Genomic DNA, 21,530 nt, shown 5'->3' on the forward strand with positions numbered 1-21,530 from the left:
GAGCGGGGGCGGGGCCTCGCGCCGTCCTGGGGCTGCTCTTAGGGCAGGGCCGGGCCGGAGCTGGGGACACCCGTCGCCGCTGCCGCCGCCAGCTCTTCGACCTCTGCCTCCGCCGCTCCGTGTCGCCACCATGAACCAAGATCTTCGCAGGGAGCGGGAAGCCGCCAGCTTCAACCCGGAGCTGCTCACGCACGTCCTGGACGGTAGCCCCGAGAACACCCGGCGCCGCCGAGAGATCGGTGAGGGCGGCGGGCCAGTCCTCCCTCCTTCCCCGAGCGCGGCTCCAGACTCGCTCGATGAGGAGTCGCGGGGCGCTGTGGAGCGTAGGCCGCAGTGCCTGGCTCGGCTTTGGGGGAGCCGGGACCCCCACTCCCGGGGCCGGCCTGTGGCGGGGTGAGGGGTGTCGTCCCTCCCGAGGGGGGCATCTGTGCCCGCGCTCCCCAAACCCGCTGGGATTGAAGGAGGTGTCCCGGAGCCCTGCATGTCTGTCTTCCACTTGATGCCCTCTCGCTCCCTTCCAGAGAACCTGATTCTGAAGGACCCAGACTTCCAGCACGAGGACTTGAATTTCCTCACTCGCAGCCAGCGTTACGAGGTGGCTGTTAGGAAGAGTGCCAACATGGTGAAGAAGATGAGGGAGTTTGGCATCGCAGACCCAGAGGAAATCATGTGGTTTAAAAAGTAGGTATGCCTTAGCCTAGACGAAGTCCCCAAGCCCAAGCCTTAATTTATAAAAACGCACAGCCCGTCGTGTCCTTTTTCATCGTGCTCGGCGTTGGAAGACGCACACTGCGTATTTTCACCCCACTTTCAAGTGATATGTGTGAAAACTAGTGTTTACTTTTGTATTTAAGGCTTTTAAAGGGATGACGTTTGTAAAATGGTGATCGCGAAGGGAGAGGCTGCGGTTTTCATTCTCAGGCATCAGTACCAATTCCTTTGGCCCAGACATCTCAGTGTAGAGTGATTTAAATTGCAGATTTGCCTTTGCTCTTTGTAACAAGGAGTTCTGCTAAATTTAGAGGCTGAATTCGATTTTTAGTTGCAAGACCAAACAATATTTTGGAGCAATAACAGATTGTATGTCCATATGAGAGTGTAGAGCTTGAGTTTAAACTGATGCAATGTGGGGTACAGGAAGAAAATGAGTCAAACTTCAGAGTGACTATAAAATATTTTAAGAACCTAGCATTCTTAAATCTGGTGGCAGTGTTATTTAAATGGCTCTCCCAGCATAAGAGACCTCCTAAAGCCATGCCTTGGTCCTAGTGCTGGAAAGAGTATGTACTTTTTCTTTTTCCAGACCGTCCGTTTTTTATCATGTTTTGTTTCTTAATTAGAAATAAAATAGGCACTTTTTTTTCCCTTGCCTTTATCTGAATGAACACTCACTCTAATTACATGATCTGAGTACAAGATTTCTTTTTTTTTTTTTTTTTTAAAGATTTTATTTATTTATTTGACAGAGATAGACAGCCAGCGAGAGAGGGAACACAAGCAGGGGGAGTGCGAGAGGAAGAAGCAGGCTCATAGCGGAGGAGCCTGATGTGGGGCTCGATCCCAGAACGCCGGGATCACGCCCTGAGCCGAAGGCAGACGCTTAACCGCTGTGCCACCCAGGCGCCCCTGAGTACAAGATTTCTTTGGCCTGTATCCTCTCTTACACTTCTCATTCATTCCTGGGCACTTCCTTTTTTGGGGGGTTTCAACATTTTAGAAGAATTCCATTATTTTCATCAGTAAAGATGAAATGATACGAATGGTGTGTATTCAAGAGCCAGAAAAAGGGAACGTGTTACAAGTTCTGCCTTAATGTAGTGGTAGAGATTTCTCCTTTATTCTACTGCCTCTAGTATGTTTGGTATCTGAAGTTTTTCAGTCTGACCTGGTTACTACTGTTAAGGATGAAATCATTCACTCTGGCCCTTCAGACTGCCCTGAGAATTCCTTTCCCTTTTAGTCATAAAATTATGATTTGCTTATTTTTAGTGGCCCAAATCGAAGTATTTACCAACTTCCAAATGTTCTTTTTTACTTTTAAAATTTGTAACTCACGGCTGTGAGAATATTCAGCTAGAGTACCTCCTAGAAGATCATGTTTCTGAATCACCTGAGTTGGGTTTTAGGTAAACTTCAAAAGTGTAAGATTTTATCCTTTTTTAAACAACCCCAAAAAAGAGGGTTGTTTTGTTTTACTTTTAAGTGGTTGATGCAGTGTGTTTCAGAATTGATTAGATTTCATAATCAGTGGTGGTTAGAGTGTAAGCAGAGTTGAGTGAAGTCACAATGAAATAGAGCAAATTCCTTTATGTGGCCCAGGACACGAGCCAGTTGTTTTACCTATCCTTTTTAATGCTACAGACCTTGCTGTTTGGGGAATATAGAGTACAAAGGTGTTTTGGTTTTGGTTTTTAAAGATTTTACATATTTATTTGACAGAGAGCACAAGTAGCGGGAGCAACAGGCAGAGGGAGAGGGAGAAGCAGGCTCCCGGCAAACCAGGACCCAGGGATCATGACCTGAGCCAAAGGCAGCTGCTTAGTGACTGAACCACCCAGGTGCCCATAGAGGACAAAGTTTAACACACTTTTTTTTTTTTTAAAAAGATTTTATTTATTTATTCGACAGAGATAGAGACAGCCAGCGAGAGAGGGAACACAAGCAGGGGGAGTGGGAGAGGAAGAAGCAGGCTCCTAGCGGAGGAGCCTGATGTGGGGCTCGATCCCATAACGCCGGGATCACGCCCTGAGCCAAAGGCAGACGCTTAACCGCTATGCCACCCAGGCGCCCCTTAACACACCTTTTGACATCCTTCCAGGATCTCTAGGATAGGATAGGACAGGGGGATCAATTTACGTAAGAGAAAGGGATTGAAAATTAGTCTTGGCAGTTACTGAATGCCATTGAATCCAAGCCCACCAATGATTGTGGCTCACACTTGGGTTTCACGTACCACTAAGAGAGAAAAAGTGCTGCCAGCTAACTATGACATCCTGTTATTTGTGAGATGCACCTGATTTCTTAAATGCTGAGATGGGCGGGGGGTGACGCCGGAACTGGTGATAGAGTAATATTTCTCTTTCAGGGGATTTTGAGCATTTACTGGTTTCTTCATAATTATTTCTCCTATCTCAAAATTCATGTATGGGAATATCTTGAAGTTGATGGAATATTAGTGAGATACTGTGCGTTTTCTCAACTTGAGCAGTAGAAGAACTGTTCTCTCCAGGACTTGTTGAAAAAACCTTGCTGTTTGGGGAATGTAAAAGTTGTTTTCCTAATCTCTCTTGTAATTTTGTCTTTTAACTATCCTGTTTACTATGAAAAGAAAACTCTAAAGTATTTTTAAAAGTAATATAAAATTCTAATGAGGATCAGCCATGGTTTTTGTTACCCTCCTTAGGTTTTTAAAGCTGATTCCTTGAAAAGCATCTGCAGGAGGTATTAAACATAATTTAGAAACAAGCATTGAGATTTTGTTCATGAGTTGATTTTCAAGTATCCTCAAAAGAATCTCAGTATGTTTATTAACATAAATATTCGACAGTCTTTGTTTTCTGTCTTCTATTTTTCCCTCTGAGTTTCCTAGGATTATATTGTGTCGGTATTGTTATTTCAGATAACCCCACAGTCTCCTCACTTCCCTTACGGGGAATAAGAGTCTTATGTGGCCACCATTTTTGACGCCTAAACTACGGCTTCTCTTCCTCAGAAATTCTTGGAAGTTCGTTTCCTCTTGTAGTGAAATATAATTGTTAGGAAATGCTGTGGGGCTCTTGCCTTTGAAAAAATGCTGTCCACATTTCTCTACCTCATCAGGCTTTTGACTCCCACGTCAGTGAGGCTGGGCGTTACTTCTCTACCGTCCAACAGCAGTAAACTCCTGTTGACCCAAGTTACTTGGAAGCTAACTCACTTCTGTTCATACCCCTCCTTTTTCCTGTTGCTCCCTCCATTCAGTTTAAATGGACATTCAAGGGGCGCCTGGGTGGCTCAGTCGGTTGGGCATCTGCCTTCGGCTCCGGGCGTGATCCCAGGGTTCTGGGATCGAGCCCCGTGTCGGGCTTCCTGCTCTGCTGGCACCCTGCTTCTTCCTCTCCCACTCCCCTGCTTGTGTTCCCTCTCTCACTGGCGTGCGCTCTCTCTCTCTCTCTCTGTCAGATAAATAAATAAAATCTTTTTTATAAATAAATAAATTGACATTTGATATTGGCGTAAAAATTATGGAACCTCTGGGTTAAAAAGGCGTTTTTGATGTTCCTTGGTTGCAGGCATTCCTTAGATGTTTCAGTCTGCCCCCAGCACCCCTGAAAGGTGATCTTTGAACCTAAAGGTGGTAGGATTGGTTTTAGGGCCACCCTAAAAGTGAATTGGCAGTCTTCCCCCACTTTCTTTTAATTCAGGCTGTGCTTACTGGACAGACCAAGACAAACTGGTGACACTGCTTCCTGTTCTTTCCTTGAGGAGTCGTGAAGGTCACTTAGGTGATACTTCCTTTGTACTCCGAGCTCTTTATGGAGATAGAACAAAACAGACACCCGCAAGGTATTTCACAGTGTAGCCAAGGCTGACTAGTGAATGTGATTTGTATTTTAACTATTTCACAGATTGTGTTTCATGAGAAAATAGTTGAGGACAGAATTTCAGTGTGATTGGAGTTCCTTAACCTGGAGTGAGTATCAGAGACATCAGAGATAAATGTTTAACATTCTCATGTTTCTACTTACCCATCTGTGAACTCTGAAGACTTGCTGAGATCTGTGGTTTGGCCCTGGAATATATTTACTAACCTGGATGTTTGCTTTGGTGTTATCTAGGGAAAGATTCAACTATTCTTTAGAAGTTTTGTTAGAAGCTCTACAAATAAGTGTTCTGTGGAGTTCCTTTTGATTTTCAAAACAAATAAAACTTGGAAATAAAGCAAACACACATACTCCAAAGAATCCAATAAAACCGACAGATGACACCAACAAAACCAAAACAACCAAAAGGGATTTTTAGGCTACAACTTGGGTGGAGTTTGCTTCCTTGATGAAGTGTCGAGTTAAAGAGTTCGGGCCCTGAATTGACTTGGGTGGGGAGGGGATAGATGCCACTGGATTTGGCCTTCCAGGTGGGAAAATGGTTAATTTTACATTTAATTTCTTAAGAGAAGGGTTGCAGTTTTCCCAGTCTCAATCCTGAGGGCCATGGTTGTGTGGCAAGAATGGATGGTAGAATGCAGTTTCTAGAGTAAGGCTGAGATCCTTTTTTTTTCTCTCCTGTAGAATGCATTTGGTCAATTTTGTGGAACCTGTGGGCCTCAATTTCTCCATGTTTATTCCCACCTTGCTGAATCAGGGCACCACTGCTCAGCAAGAGAAATGGCTGCCTTCATCCAAAGGACTCCAGATAATTGGCACCTACGCCCAGACGGAAATGGGCCACGGTTAGTCCACATTTGAGGGTCAGTGGGTAACCCACCTCAGGACTTAAACTGATAAATGACTCCTGATGTTTGGTTTTTCCTGCTGCTACACTTTTGGAATTTTGTCTTTCAGTTGTTAAGCCTTAAATAAAATTCAGCTTCTCATTTTCTCATAAGTCATTTCCCCATACACTGATCCAAGACTCTAGCCTGAAACATCCTTCATTGTTGCTTCTAAAAGCCTTTTTGCCCTTGCTACATAGATCCCATTTGAATGGCTGTCGAGCAGTTTGGGAAGATGGGATTGAAAATGTGGCAAAATTGTGTTGGTGTCTAATTATAAAAAGAGACCTTATTGGAAATTCTTGACAGCGTTAATGCCTTAGCAATATCTGGAAGTTGCTTCTCTGCTTTAATGAAGGGAAAGATAAGGATTTTAAGGGGGGGTAGAGGGTTAAAGCATTTAAGTGTCTTTTTCTTTTGTTGCTGCCTAGCAGGCTTGTGAGGCAGTTCATGATTCTCTTCATTTCTTGACAGCAGTCTTTTTATTATACTTTTTTTTTTTTTTTTACATATTTTGGACCTTGTATTGCCGGTCATTCTTGGTTAAATTGTTCATAAAAATGGGGCACCTGGGTGGCTCAGTTAAGTGTCCAACTGAGGTCTTGATCTCAGGGTCGTGTGTTTGAGCCCTGCGATGGGCTCCATGCTGGGCGTGGTTTCTACTTCAATTGTTTATAAATGGCCAGCTCCTTTCAAAAAGCTTTGTGTTTTGTCTTTTTTTTTTTTTTTTTTTTTTAAGATTTTATTTATCTATTTGACAGAGAGAGACAGCCAGCGAGAGAGGGAACACAAGCAGGGGGAGTGGGAGAGGAAGAAGCAGGCTCCTAGTGGAGGAGCCCGATGTGGGGCTCGATCCCAGAACGCTGGGATCACGCCCTGAGCCGAAGGCAGACGGTTAACGACTGCGCCACCCAGGCGCCCCTGTGTTTGGTCTTAATGTGAAGGAGGTTTGTTTTCATAGACAAGGCCTTTGGCAGGTTTGGGGGTTTTAATTTGAGCTGCCCAGTCTCATTCCCTAATTTATCGTAAAGCTTCCATTATGTAAATAATAAGGAAAAGAGGAAGAGATGCAAATAGCATGAAAACTTCATTTTTGTATTTGATTTGGTGCTTTTGATTGGTGAAGTGGTTTAAGAAAATGTTCTTTATCATAATCCCCATGAGAACTGCAGATTCTGGCTGTAATGTCTTATGAACACCCTGCCAAAACGTCCAAGACTTGCACTTCGGGGTAGCCAGTGCTGAAATAAGCAGCCCGAAGAAAGGTTTCCTAAGGGAAGAAATGTAACAGTCATAGAGGTCTTCCTGTCTGGGGGAGGGAGGGAGGGAGAAAGTGTGTGTGTGTGTGTGTGTGTGTGCGTGCGCGTGCGCGCGTGCTTTGTAATCTTGAAATAGCTTTGTGGTACACAACCCTCCTTTTGTTTAAGTATGCATCAGTGTGGAATTTACTTGACTACAGTCAGTGCTATTCATAGGAGGCATAAAGATGTAAATTATTCTGAGGCTAAATGTGTTTGATATGTATGTCTCACTGGTCTAACCCTTCTGCTTCTATAAAGTACATTGTAAATGTATATTTGCCCTAAATTTTGAAAGAGGAAGAAACGAGGACTTGATGTTTCTGGTCTAAGGAGCCCAGAAATTGGACTGAGGTCCTGTGTTGTTCTGGGTGAGTTTGCCTTTTTGTTAGTTTTCTTTCCCTTATTGCTTCTCTTTTTCAGATATTTTCTTGTTTTTGAACCAACTTTGTCTTAATCTCTGTATTTTAGAGAACAGAGTTGTCAGATTAGGTCTCGTTTCTCACTAGAGTCTTGTCCGTTCCTGTTGGTGTTCGTTGTGCTTCGTCCACTGCTGTTCTTTTCTGGGGCACCAGTTTGTCGGTTAATTCGCATCCTGTGACAGTATAGCCTTGTGTAGAATAGTAAGTCCTTCGACATCAAAGAGACTGGAAATAGAGCGACTTGTGCAGATGGAGGTTTGACGGTTCAATCTGGAAACTTCGGAATGTTGACTGGCCCACAATGATTGTCTCAAGTGTCACGGAAGCACCTATAACTTTGAGTTCGGGATTCTTTCAGCTCTAGGTAGCTGCTGAGAAGTGAGGAGACAGCATTGCTCAGGCTCCTTCCAGGATCCTGAAGAGTCTTGAAATTCAGTGCCCTGCACGAAGTCTCCATCACCTGTCTTCTGTCTTCCCTCCTCTAAATACTCGCCTGTCTGTAGAGGCATACACAATCCGCACGCATTTGGTCTGTGGGTCTGTGAGCCTTATTTATTCAAGGGCAGAGGTCTGGGCTGTGGGGCTCACCCTCTCCCGGGGGTTCTGGTGTTGAAGGGACCATCTGTGGAACGTGGTCCAGCAATAATAATCCTCACCGTACATTGGTCCGCCTCCCAAAGCAGGTGGTATGTTTGGTCTTCACAGATACTTGGTCACTTCAGGTTCTGGCCACTTTATAGCAATTCTCCTTCCTTTGTTTTCTGCTGCTGTTGTTCAGGAAAATAGAGCTTATACAATACGCATTTACCATCCTTGAAGATTGGTGCAGTGTCTGCGCCGTCCCATCACCAATACTCCAATATGAACTGAAGCACTTCTCTTCCTTTGAAACTTGAGAAATAGATGGTAAACATGATTGTGTAAGTCCCTAGTCTCTCTCCCCTGTATTTGCACTCCCTGTCTCCTGTCTCTTTCTTCCAAGTGAGTCTCTTCCCTGTTGGACTTCCCATAAGACTTGCTCCGTAGGTTTTGGGCTATACTGATTTCCCGCTATGATTATTATTAACAGTATTTCTTTACAAAATCTATGCCCTTTGGGGTTATGCCTTTGGAATATCTTTCTCAGAAGTAAATTACTGCGTTGAAAGTAGTGAACATTTTATAGCTTTTGTTGCAAAGTTTAAGGCTTCTTGAAACACAGAACAAGTCTATAGTATATTCAGTGAATTATTAGTGTACCATGTCTCCATAAACCCCATCAGTGTGGTTACTTTATTTTATTTTATTTTATTTTTGCTACTTTAATATATATCTAAGAGTTAAAGTTTTAATTTTCCAATGCCAGTGAGCCTGGATGTTTTGGCTTACTCTCTGTATTTCCTATGTATAAACTGGGTTTTACTCCTTTGTGTATTGATTGACTAGAATCTGTACATTGATCTTATATGATTATGTTGTATCCTTCAAGTATTTTTTTTAATTGACTTCTGTTTTGTTAAACGTTTTGGCCTTATGTGTTGATTGCATCCTTCTCTGAATAGGTATACATTTTTTTCCCCATATCTTGGATAATTACTCTCTATTTTCTTCCAGCTTTTTTTGTTTGATTTATGTTTAATGCTTTGACTTGTATATGATAGAGAACGATGAATGAATCCCATACTGTTTTTATGTTTAACTAGTAGTTTTTCCCCATTGTTCTTTCCAGTTCTTAGAGTTTTATTAATAGTTTCAATTTATTTCTGGAACCTTAAAATATGTTCTGTTGGTTAGTCCCTTTGTTTTTCTCCTAATGTCATAAACATTGGTTCGTTTTTGTTTTGTTTTGTTTTGTTTTTTTAAGATTTATTTATTTGTTTATTTGACAGAGACAGAGACAGCCAGCGAGAGAGGGAACACAAGCAGGGGGAATGGGAGAGGAAGAAGCAGGCTCATAGCGGAGGAGCCTGATGTGGGGCTCGATCCCGTAACGCCGGGATCACGCCCTGAGCCGAAGGCAGACGCTTAACGACTGCGCCACCCAGGCGCCCCTTGTTGTTGTTTTGTAAGATATTTAAAAATCTGATGGGATAAGCAGATAAGCCTGCTGCTTATCCCATTTTAAGACCTAAATATTTGGTGTTCTTGTACACTTACTCTTCTAGGCGAATTCCGATCTTAGTCAAATTCTAAATTACATTCTGCAGGAATTTCAAATCCGTGTTACATTAAGTCCTTGTATTTCTTGGGAAGTATTATCTTTATAATGATAAAGGACTGACTTCTCGATCGGGAATTAGCAATTTCGTTCCCATTACGTATAACTTCTTGTATTCATCCTATTAGGTATTGATATTTTTTCTTAGTTAAATCTTTAATATCCTGAGCTAAGTTACTTAACAAATTTTAAATATTTTGTTGTGTTTGTAAATTGCTTTTCTTTTTACTGAGGTTTTTGTTTTAAGCGCCCTAATGGATAAGAATGCAGTGATTTTTTTTTTTCCTTAGAGCCTACAGCTTTTCTAAATTCAGTTTTATTGATGATATTTTGTTGTTAATTTCTTAGGATTATAATCATGCTGTCCATGGAGATGCTATTTTAAGTCCTTTGTTTCTTATGTATTATTAATCTAATCATTTTGTCCTCAGCATTGGCTGCCAGCCCTGTGTCATATAGAGGTAGGCACTGGGAAGGCCTTTTGGTGTTATGGTTTTAAAAGAATTGACTGTAGCACTCACCAAAGTAATTTTAAAATTAATGATTTAAAAATAATATATAATCTTTATCATGCATATATAACCAACTTTTTGCAATGAATACCTGATTTAAGTAAAAAAAAAAAAAAAAAAACAACCTGTCCAGGTCACTTTCTCCTTGTAACATGTCTAAATTTCATCCACTTGTGAATGATCCTTACCCTAGTCACAAGAGACCTCTTTCTCCTAAAAACATTCTTCAGTCTCAAAATGGTTTCTGATTTCAGTGGTTTACCCCTGCCCTACTCAGTGTATTTCGTGGTAACCCTGGCGTGTGTCATTCGGTGACCCAGCACACAGCTGCAGACCCCTCCTGAGAGTCTGATGGGCTGCTTCAGAGTGGCCCGTCCCCCCGCAGGAATTGCTCTGGGTTCTGGTAACGCCCAATACTCTTTCAGCGCTAAAAGTGGCTGGTCCCGTGCCACAGGGTTCAGTCCTGGTTCCGCTAGTTGCCTTCTCTCGGGTCCCAGGTGTACATTGATTTTTCTTCCCGGCACCGTTCTTTTAAAAGCTGGAGGCAGTGGCATTCCCTNTGTTTGTGAGGTAAAAGCACTCTCTCATCACGCCAGTGTGTTTTTCTGGAGGATTTCCACTATTTTTTTTAACTTTTTATTTTGAAATGATTATAAATTCATAGAAAGTTGCAGAAATAGCACAGAGAGGTTCCATGGATCTCTCTACGCAGTTTCCACCGGTGCTAATGTGTTACAGGGGGTTTCCCTTTGCCACTTCCAAGGAGAGCTGCTCTAGTTTCGGCCTCTTTCCTTGGTCTCTCTGGTGTCCTCCTCATTGTGCTCAGTCCCGGTTGCACTTGTACGAGAATTTCCCCAGCCAGAAGATGTGATTAGGTGGTGGGATTCTTGTCCTCGTTGTGCCATTATCTTCCTGACCTGAAAGCACTTAACTCACCTCAGCCTAATTTTTTTATAAAATGAGGAAGTGGGTCAGTCTTTGGTTTTTCTGTGATTGGGTAACAGCACAACCATGCAGTCAGAAGACGTAGCCGATCAGCCCTCACTGCGTGCCCTGGTTATTTTCCTCCTTACCCTCTGGACAAACTGAGAGATTTCAAAACTGAAATGTTGAGTAGGCTAATTTCTCAGATAATTAAAGAGAATAATAAGAGCAATATAGAGTCAGTTAAGTTAGAGCTGGAAGTTCAGTGGGATGCCAGTGATGTGTAACGATAACGAAGGCGTATCAGTCTACTTTCTATTAGAAATTCACACAGAAGTCTAAGGCGTCTGCAAATTTAAAGTGGAAAAGAATGGCTTTAAAGTGGATTCAGGGGCACCTGTCTGGCTCAGTGGTAAAAAAAGTAAATGGATTCAGACTTACTACAACTAAGATGTTTCTTATCATTAGTGACTATTCACGTGTAATCGGCTTGTTATGCATGAATCTATTATTTGTAATGATTATTATGGTCTTTACTAAAAATTGCATGTCTTTTTTATTTCTGGTATTAATCATTGGGTGAAGAGTGCTGTCAATTTTTGTATTACATTGTTTCAGTAGGGCATGGCTGGATGTTTGTGACGAATCTGAATGAAATAACCAGATTTAAAAAAAAAAACAGATTTATGTAAGGAATGGGGGTCTGTGCTGGATGTTTTATGGATAAACATGAACGATTCCAACCTAGAAGCATTATTGAAATTGCTTCTAGGAAAGCCTTTTGTCCAGGAGATATTTTGTCTGTCTGAGAGAACAAAGTTCTCTTGCCTCACCTTCTCATCAGAATCAATCATTGTGCAACTTAAATTCTCCATCCCATACAACCTCTTCAAATTTTTTATTCCCTTTGATTTAATTGCAAGGCTGGACTCCACTGCCTGCCTCGCATGTTTGTGCTGCACAGGCTTTGGAATCGGTAGCCAGTCCTCGCCAAGACCAATGAAGCGCTGAGGAGCGTAAGAAAAACTTCCCACCAACTTAAGAAAAATGAACTTAGCCAAGAGTTTATTAAAGTAATACAGAAAGGGGCAGTGCTCCCACCCATGATAACGCCCACCCAACTAATTCATACTTAAGAAGGTTTTTTTTTTTCTCCTTCCCCTTACTCTGTTCACATTGCTGAATCTCTCACACCTGATGACTCTTCTCTCAAATGCCCATCCTTGGTGTTTCTTCGAAGTTTTGTGCACCGAGGGCGCCCTGAGCCTCTGGATCTCCACTTGGGCATGTTCTTGCCTACTTTACTTCACCAGGCAACCGCAGAGCAGCAGGAGCGCTTCTTCATGCCCGCCTGGAACTTGGAGATCATTGGCACTTATGCCCAGACAGAGATGGGCCATGGTATGGTGCGTTCAGTCTACCTTCTGGGTTGGGCGGGGCTCTGCAAGCTTAGCATACGTGGAGAGCCCACCGCGAGTTAGCAAGGGCATATCCACGTACCGTGGTCTTTCCGCAGAAGCCAGGTTTTTCACATACACAAGTCTTGGCATAGACATCGCTTTGGTCGGTGGAAATAAAGGTTATGTTATCACAGAGATATGCTGATTGTTCTTTCTCATGATTCCCCTTCAGTGGGTCAAGAATTACAAGTCAGGATTTATTTTACTGCGTGGTTTGTCAAGTTCATTGGCGTTGTGTAGAATTTGTGTGCATGTGGAATCTGAGCCCATCTTTCTTTCTTCAGTACTATTTGATTACCTTTCCTACGGATGCCTTCATGAACTTGCACAAATTCCAGAAGAAACAGATTGGTAGTACAAGTGCTCTCCGACTTGCTTGAGGGAAATGAGTGGCTTGTATAACCATAATGTGAGCATTTTATACTTTGATCTTTTTTGTGCCTCAATTCAGTAAATTCAGTCAAGGTCTGAAGGTAGCTTGGCCAAAGATTATGAAAAAAAAAAAAAAAGATAAGTCCTATTTCCAGGCAGTCGGTTTTGGAGGGAGTGGCTGTCCCTGTTAATCTGGTCTGAATTGGTGTCTCTATTTGCTGTTCATTTCCATCTGTCTTTTCTTTTCCTGCTTCAAGGTTTCAGAACCACTGATCTAATGTATATTTGCAGTGTGCTCCTCATTTCTGTGCAACTCTATCTTAATTTTATAGCTAATTTGGCTCTTGGTGCTAAGTTGTATTTTACAGGATTTTCACAAGACCCAGAGTGGAGTATTGTTTGGTTCCATTGTGCATTTGCAAACATTTTGTCATTATCTGTTCTGTTACTTCTTTTCCTGTAACAAACGTCTTTGGTGAAAGTGCCTGTCTCCTTGATTGTCACACGTGCTCAAGAAGGTTGTGGATCACACATGAAGTGGCCATTTCTGTTCCTCAACTTGGAAGTTTCTAAATGTTTCAAAGTTTAAGTGTTTAATGAGGTCTGGAATTATCTGAGAAGTTCAGGAAAAGGTTCTCAGCATTTGCTTCAGGATTGTATTATTAGAGGGAGTGTCTCATAGAACATTTTTCCATAACTGTTTTCAAAGAACTTTGGCATATTCATATTAGGATATAAAGCATGAATCTTTGTCCATCTCCAGTAAACATGACACTGGGAACTCTTCCTTGTCACGGTAACGAACCAGCCAGCGTCAAAGTTAAGGCCTGGCCTTAAAGTCTTGTTTTCCATTCTACCAGTCACTCTGAAATAAGTCTCTAATTTATAAGAACTTTGGCTGGAGTCTTTTTCTGTCCCGTTATCTTAGTCTTTGTGACTAGAGAAGCCAGAAACATTGAACTGGTGTGTAGACACCATACACGAGTTGAAATTGGCACACTTAAACTTAGAGGTGTTATTTTAAAAGGGCAGTTACCTTCCCTGTTATTTTCCTATCCTATGATCTTGTGAAAATACGATTGTAAACTGCCTTTACATTTTCTTTTGGTTGATCTCAATAGAGGTGCATTAATTAAAGTATAGAAACAGAACATATGCTTGACATCTATATTTTCCCTCGATAGGAACTGCCTGGTTTGAGGATAGGATATGATGGGGCCCCTGGTTCAGTGGGTAGAGCCTGTAACTCTTGATCACGGGGTCATGAGTTCGAGCCCCATGTTGGGTTTACTTTAAAATATATACATAAGGAATTATGTATCTTGGTTATTACCTATCTGTAGCACGTCTACAAATGTGGTGTTGCCATTAGGTTTTGTTGTTCTCTGAGATACTAGAGCTGAAAGGACAGGGCAGGAGATTTTACCCTGTGCCTGTTTGTTCCCGTAATTTATCCAAAGTGAATGTAACTTATTTCCTTAGGAACTCATCTCCGAGGCTTGGAAACCACAGCCACTTACGACCCTGAAACTCAGGAGTTCATTCTCAACAGCCCTACTGTGACCTCCATCAAGTGGTGGCCTGGTGGACGTATGTGAATTTTTTAGCATTTATTGGATGTTCTGAAGAGTCACTGCGAGATTGTGTTGGGGTGTGGAGCTTATATGAGAGTATCGGTTTGAAATACAGGAAACACTCTGGAGGCTTAGACTCCCCTCAGCTGGTGACAGTGTCTTGCAGTGCCTGCTCTCTTGTAGACCTTCCTCCATTCACAAGGCACAGAAAGGATGGCTGTCTTACTCTCTCAAGTTTTCATCTGAACATTCCCATCACTAGCACAGTTTCCTTAGTCACCATTTAAAGCAGCTTAGTATTCCCCGTGTGGTTATAAGTAATTTAAATGTAAATAGCCACATGTGGCTAGTGGTCACTGTTTTGGAAAGCACTTCGTTAAGGGAGAAAAAGGAAATAAATTAATGTTCTTATGGTTATCCTAAAAAAAAAATTATGTAAATGAATGAGAAATAAGTAGAAGAGAAAGTAAAGTCTTTTTTTATTTTTTTACTTATTTTTTTTTAGTAAAGTCTTTTTTAAAATGAAGGATTACTATCAAATCAATAATACCTTAAACTCACAAATATTATAGGTCAATAATATCTCAATAAAATGTGTATAAAAGCTTACATATATATACATATATATATATTTGGGATGAAGGATTGCTTAGGCAAAACACAGTAAATTTTAGTGACTACCAGCTTATGTGAATTTCTTTCTGAAAACTGTGTGTGGTACTGTCATTAAGTCTCTTGGGTACACTTTACTGATGGAGGCTGGTATTTAACATATGGTTTTTCCCCATCTTTTATTTCTGTCCTTTGAAAGTGTTAAGAAAGTTTGCTCACTGCTCTCTCCTGTTCTCTTCGATGTTATAGTTGGCAAGACTTCAAATCATGCAATAGTTCTTGCCCAACTCATCACTAAGGGGAAATGCTACGGATTACATGCCTTCATCGCACCTATTCGTGAAATTGGGACCCATAAGCCTTTACCAGGTTAGAATTGTTCGTCTGCTGTTAAGATGAAAAACTAAACCGTCGCTTTCTTCTGCAAAAACTGTAGCACACCACGAAAGAGGCCAGGGCAAGCCAGGAATTGCTGAACATAACCACCTTATGACTTTCCTTTCATCTGTGGTAGGCATTACTGTGGGAGATATCGGCCCCAAGTTTGGCTATGATGAGATGGATAATGGCTACCTGAAGATGGACAATTACCGTATTCCCAGAGAGAACATGCTGATGAAGTACGCCCAGGTATAGTGAGAGGAGCAGAGATGTCAAATATGGGGGTTTCGGGGGCTGTTGATAACCACGGGGTTGCAAGGGTGTGTTCTTTTAGAAGGTAATAACATATTTTTACTTCTGATACTTCTTTTATTAATGACAGTGAAATCAAAAGCAGTTGGCAGATACGAGGAACATATTCTAGTTTGCTAAACCAATGGGTCTCAAACTTTAGCATGCGTTAGAATCACCTGGAGGGCTGTGTAAAGTAGATCAGGGTGGAGATGAGATTTTGTATTTTAAGCAAGTTCCCAGGAGATGCTGCCATTCTGGGGACCACCCTTTGAGAATCATGAGCACAGGCTGCCACTTGGGTCTAACAGAAGTTAGCATCAGTCCCATGTTCTTTGTCCAGGTGAAGCCTGATGGCACATACGTGAAACCTGTGAGTAACAAGCTGACCTACGGGACCATGGTGTTTGTCAGGTCCTTCCTCGTAGGAGAAGCTGCTCGGTGTCTGTCCAAGGCTTGCACCATTGCCATCCGATACAGCGCTGTGAGGCACCAGTCTGAAATCAAGCTGGGGTAAGGGAGGCATCTGAGATGGGCTCAGTGCTTAAGAATACCTTTGACCCCATTCAAATATCAAAATTCCCAAATGTGGTCTCGAGACGATGCATTGGCTATGCAAAATCAGTTAAGATGGCAGTGTGCTGGGTCTGCTACTTAGAAACTAGACTTCCTTTCTTAAGTAGAAAGATGAGGGTAGCCACCTTATTTATTTTTTTTTTTAAGATTTTTATTCATTAATTTGACAGAGAGAGACATCCAGCGAGAGAGGGAACACAAGCAGGGGGAGTGGGAGAGGAAGAAGCAGGCTCCTAGCGGAGGAGCCTGATGCGGGGCTCGATCCTAGAACGCTGGGATCACGCCCTGAGCCAAAGGCAGACGCTTAACGACTGTACCACCCAGGCGCCCCAACCACCTTATTATTTTTAACCTAAGAAAAAAAGAGTAATGTTATTTGAGCTCTGTAAATGAAATGTTCAGGGGCGCCTGGGTGGCTCAGTTCGTTAAACGTCTGCCTTCATGTCGGACTCTGGGCTAGTGGGGATCCTGCTTCTCCCTTTCCCGCTGCTCGTGCTCGCTTGCTCGCTCTCTCTCTCACTTTCTCTCTCTCTCAAATAAATAAATAAAACCTTTTTTGAAAAGATAAATTAAATGTTTAGAACACTAAAGGCAGTTTGAAAATCCTAATTCCTCCTAACAACTATGAAATGGGTATGATGGGGGTGGCATGACCGGGACTCCCTGTCGTGTTCATAGCCATAATTTAGTCTTACTGCTTTTTACTTAAGTGTGACTCCCTGATGACCTTTTTAACTCCTGTAGAAGGAATAAAGAAATCAATAAGAGCTGACCATCTAAGATGTCAGATAATTAACCCTGTCCATGGGGTCTTCTCCAAAATTGTGGTGAAAATAGTTTATCCAGCCATCTAGTGTGTTAGACTTTATCATTGCCTTCCTTCTGTGAAGTTAACTTTGATTTTTTATGTTGCTGTGAGATACAGTTTCCTCAGTCACACTGCGAAGACTAAGATAGACACGAACTTCACAGCTAGAAAATTCTGTCCGCCTAAGGGGTTCAACACGGTGGAGAACATGGTTTTTCCGTGGCCAAACAGCCTAGATTTCAGTTGAGTGAGGATCTGCCACATATTTGCTGTGTGACCCCAGGCAGGTTCTTAACCTCTTGTTTTCTCCTCTGTGAAATGGGGGAGAATGAGAACTATCCAGTATGTCAGAGTATTTAGACCAAATCTGGTGCATGTTAAGTTTTATGTAAGTGTTTACTTTTGTTCCTTCTGTGTCCTTTAGTGAACCAGAACCACAGATTCTGGATTTTCAGACCCAGCAGTATAAACTCTTCCCCCTCCTGGCCACGGCCTATGCCTTCCAGTTTGTCGGTGCGTACATGAAGGAGACCTACCACCGGATTAACGAGGACATTGGCCAAGGGGATCTGAGTGAACTGCCCGAGGTATGTGTTTACTGCTCCGCCCTTGGGCACCCTTCTGTTTGATATTTGCCTGTTGAATTACGTCCAAAGAAAACTACATGTGGGGATTTCTTGAGAAGAATCCATGTACTCTCAAAAGATACAGCCATTTTTTTAATTGAAAGTGAATCTGATATGAAGATATGTGGGTTTTGTTTTTAAGTTTCCGAAGTACTATACCGTGTGGATCATTTATTAATCAAGGGAATGTAAGTCGTGACTTTTTTGTCAAGTGGAACAGTGTGGAAGGGAGCGTGGGAACAGTATGAATTCAGGCCACTGAGGTGACCGTGCTTCGGTTTGCGTGCGTGGCAAGTGATGTGGTGAGTGGCCAACGCTGTTAGGTGAGGAAGAGAGGGCTTCCTGTGGCGGCTCAGACCGTCGGCGCCACCCGCACCCTGACAGCCTGTGCTCGCGCCTCCAGCTCCACGCCCTCACTGCCGGCCTGAAGGCTTTCACCTCCTGGACAACTAATGCTGCTATCGAAGCCTGTCGGATGGCGTGCGGCGGACATGGCTACTCTCACTGCAGTGGCCTTCCGAATATCTATGTCAATTTTACCCCCACCTGCACCTTTGAGGGAGAGAACACCGTCATGATGCTGCAGACGGCTAGGTGAGAACCTGATGTGTGCTTTATCCGTTGTTACAACGTTTGAGGGGCGCCCTGGTGGCCCAGTCCGTTAGGCATCCGACTCTTGGTTTTGGCCCGGGTCGTGATCTCAGGGTCCTGGGATCAAGCCCGGCATCGGGCTCCACACCCAGTGTAGAGTCTGCCTGGGATTCTCTCTCCCCTCTCCCTCTACCTCTTTCCCCCACCCGTGCGCATGCGCTCTCTCGCTCTGTCTCTCAAATAAATTAAAAAAAGAACATTGAGTCCTCTTCATAGTTCCTATTCCGATGTTTGCTCTTCATGTTACATTTGTTCTGAGAGATGTGGTTTTGCCTCCCATCCCAACCCTCTGGTTTTATCTTGTGGTTGACCCAGCAAGTACAAAACACCTCTCACATTGCTTAAAGTCATTGTAAGAGTTTATCTCCATGTCATGAGAAGCGTAGTTACTGAAAGCATGTGCACTGGTCATTTTTAGGTTCCTGATGAAAAGTTACGACCAGGTGCACTCAGGGAAGTTGGTGTGCGGCATGGTGTCCTACTTGAACGACCTGCCCACCCAGCGCATCCAGCCGCAGCAGGTGGCGGTGTGGCCGACCGTGGTGGACATCGACAGCCCTGACAGCCTAACGGAAGCGTACAAACTTCGTGCAGCCAGGTTAGCCCCCCTCGGAAGCTGAAGTAGGTAGCTGGGAGGGCTCTCGGGGCTGGGGCCTGAGCACTGCTCGGCATTTTCTGCAAGCTCCAGTTTTCTTTCATTTCTTAACAGATTGGTAGAAATTGCTGCCAAAAACCTTCAAAATGAAGTGATTCACAGAGAAAGCAAGGAGGTAGCATGGAACCTAACTTCCGTTGACCTTGTTCAAGCAAGCGAGGTCAGTGACAGTTCTCCCTTTTTCTCTCTTCTTCCCTCTCCATCCTTCATGCTGCCCCAACCCATTTTCTTAGTGCAGAAATCCTTGTTGCAGTGCAGTGAATCTTTTGCAAAGGTTCTCTCACTCTCATGTTTTCTTTTTATCTAGGCACATTGCCACTATGTGGTAGTTAAGCTCTTCTCAGAAAAACTCCTCAAAATTCAAGATAAATCTGTCCACGCTGTTTTAAGGAATTTATGTCTCCTGTATTGTCTATATGGAATCAGTCAGAAGGCAGGGGATTTTCTTCAGGTGAGTATTTTCTGAATTTAAGTCCTTTTTTTTTTTTTTTGGTAGAAAAATCTTTGTGGTCTACTTTCTAGTTGTGTGTGTGCGCGTATATGTGTCCGTATACATTTGTTCGCTTGTTTTCTCTCTTCTAGGGAAGCATCATGACAGAATCTCAAATTACCCAAGTAAATCAGCGTATAAAGGAGTTGCTGACTGCGGTTCGCCCAGATGCTGTTGCTTTGGTGGATGCATTTGATTTTCAGGATGTGACACTCGGCTCCGTGCTTGGCCGTTATGATGGGAACGTGTATGAAAATTTGTTTGAGTGGGCCAGGAAGTCCCCACTGAACAAATCAGAGGTACGAAAAACAATGTCTTTTCACCTTTTGAAATTCTTCATTTGAATATTAAGGCAGGAAAGACCTCAGAGGTGACTCCTCTGAAAGTTTTGGTGGCTCCTGTGGCCTCTTCGGACAGTCACTTTGAGTAGCACATTCAGAAGGAAACTGGCTTGTTCCCACAGTACGCAGATCTTTCGTCTTCTTGACTACTTAATAACTAGTGGACACGTTCAAACAGGTACAAACACAGAGTACCACAGTACACCCCCCTGTACCCTTTGTCACACGCCAGTGACTAATCTCATGGTCATTGTGTTTCACCTGAACACCCCTCCCCCCACCAGCTCCCCTGGGCATTATGGTGAAACACCCAAGATTGCAGATAACTTTATCCATGGATATTTCACTGTGTATCTCGAAAAGATAAGGACTTTTTAAAACCTGACCACAGTGCCATTCTCCCACCTAAACAAGAATCATATCGTGAACTACCCAGTCAGTGTCCACATCCCCCAGTTGACTCCGTTGTTTTTTTTTATTTTTCCCCCCTTCAGTGTTTTGGATCACGATCCAAATAAGGCTCCGGTACCTTCTCAGTTAAAAGTATGCTCGTTCACGTTGCGGGCTCCTCATCAGTCATTCTTTCTTTCTCCCTGCCCGCAGGTCCATGAGTCGTACCGCAAGTACCTGAAACCACTGCAGTCCAAGCTGTGAAGGGTCATGGTGACAAGGTTCATCCGCTCCAGAAAGCAGCTGACTCAGCACCCCTCGCACTTGTCACACAGATCTGCTCGGAACCTTTACCAAACTCAGAGAGCTATAGAGCAAATGATAAATTGAGCCCTTTCCTCTTTCTATAAATGAAGAAAAAAAAAATGAACAGATTTCAGAGATTAAATGAAAAAAACAGATGTGTTTTAAGTGCAATTAACACTGCCGGAGACCTGCCAGGCATCAGAAGGAGCTTTACGAGCTGCAGCGTGACTTCCATCCATAGTGCTGCTGACCCCAGTAGGCCAGGACTTTGGATAACTCGTAGAATTTAACTACTGAGTAGTTAATTATTTTCACCTCTTAATTGCTAATCACTGGATATATAAGTGTTTTTAAGCAAAGGTATTTTTTAAGGGGGGTAAAGCCCTTCCCACCTTTTCTGCTAAATGTTCTACCACTCCTGCCATGGGCCCTGGCTAAGAAGCAGGACTCAAGAGAAGGGATTCGGGGAAAGGAACAAATCAGGAAACTTAGCTGAGTGAAATGTGTGTCTGACACAGTGACACGACTTCCGCCTGTTTGCCCCTCTTGGCCGACCAAATAGTTGTTTCCACCTAACTGTTCACAGTAGCACCTTCCCGGCAGGAGTTCTTCAGCACAGGCCTAGCCCAGGCTCACTGTCCCGTGTCATTAGGAATTAATCTTCCTTTCGAAGGATCCCTAAATCATCGGTGCGGTAACACAACAACTCAGTCCCAAACTTCTTGGGAAAGGGCAAGAAGCAAAATTATCTCTGCATTTGACTTTTGGCCACTGACGGCACCTCCATCAATGATAATTCATCTCTCTCCCCCTCTCCCTGTCCTGAAAGAGATGCTAAGAAAGGAGAAGGGGTCACAGTTCCTTCGTAGTAGAATTGAGTATAGGGAGAGCTCTTAGTTCGGTTACTGTGACTGTGGTGGCCCTACCCACTGGATATTCTGGAACAATCCAGATTTTCTGTATTCTGCCATTTGTCATAAGCCGTTAACAATGCTTGGAGGTCACCGTGTCTGGCAGTACAAAGATAGAAGCATCACTCACGCCACCTCTTCTGCCCAGGAGTACCCCAGGAAACTCTTTTGACAAACCATGTCTTCTGGTTTTTGGATATAAATCATAGAATCAATATAATCATCGAAACTGTGACGAATGGATAAATACAAGTTCCATAGAC

The 21,530-nt window shown here is 43.0% G+C and overlaps 1 protein-coding gene across 4 annotated transcripts; it reads left to right on the forward strand.

Annotated features, from left to right (window-relative positions):
• Positions 1-20: 20 nt before the first annotated feature.
• Positions 21-21,530, forward strand: ACOX1 (acyl-CoA oxidase 1). Of its 4 annotated transcripts, none has more exons than XM_040640199.1 (14): positions 21-239; positions 522-681; positions 5,268-5,428; positions 14,138-14,245; positions 15,091-15,210; positions 15,356-15,471; positions 15,857-16,026; positions 17,322-17,484; positions 17,927-18,117; positions 18,593-18,772; positions 18,884-18,989; positions 19,137-19,280; positions 19,412-19,618; positions 20,264-21,530. In XM_040640199.1, the coding sequence occupies exons 1-14, from the start codon at positions 131-133 to the stop codon at positions 20,312-20,314; spliced, it is 1,986 nt and encodes a 661-aa protein (XP_040496133.1). In that variant the 5' UTR covers positions 21-130; the 3' UTR covers positions 20,315-21,530. The 4 variants fall into 4 exon arrangements, with proteins under 4 accessions (XP_040496133.1, XP_040496132.1, XP_040496135.1 ...); XM_040640198.1 differs by lacking the exon at positions 5,268-5,428 and adding an exon at positions 12,064-12,224 and having other exon boundaries at positions 22-239; XM_040640201.1 differs by lacking the exon at positions 21-239 and adding an exon at positions 12,064-12,224 and having other exon boundaries at positions 545-681.

Source organism: Ursus maritimus, unplaced genomic scaffold (assembly GCF_017311325.1).
Source record: "Ursus maritimus isolate PB19 unplaced genomic scaffold, ASM1731132v1 scaffold_24, whole genome shotgun sequence".
NCBI classification, from domain to species: Eukaryota; Metazoa; Chordata; class Mammalia; order Carnivora; family Ursidae; genus Ursus; species Ursus maritimus.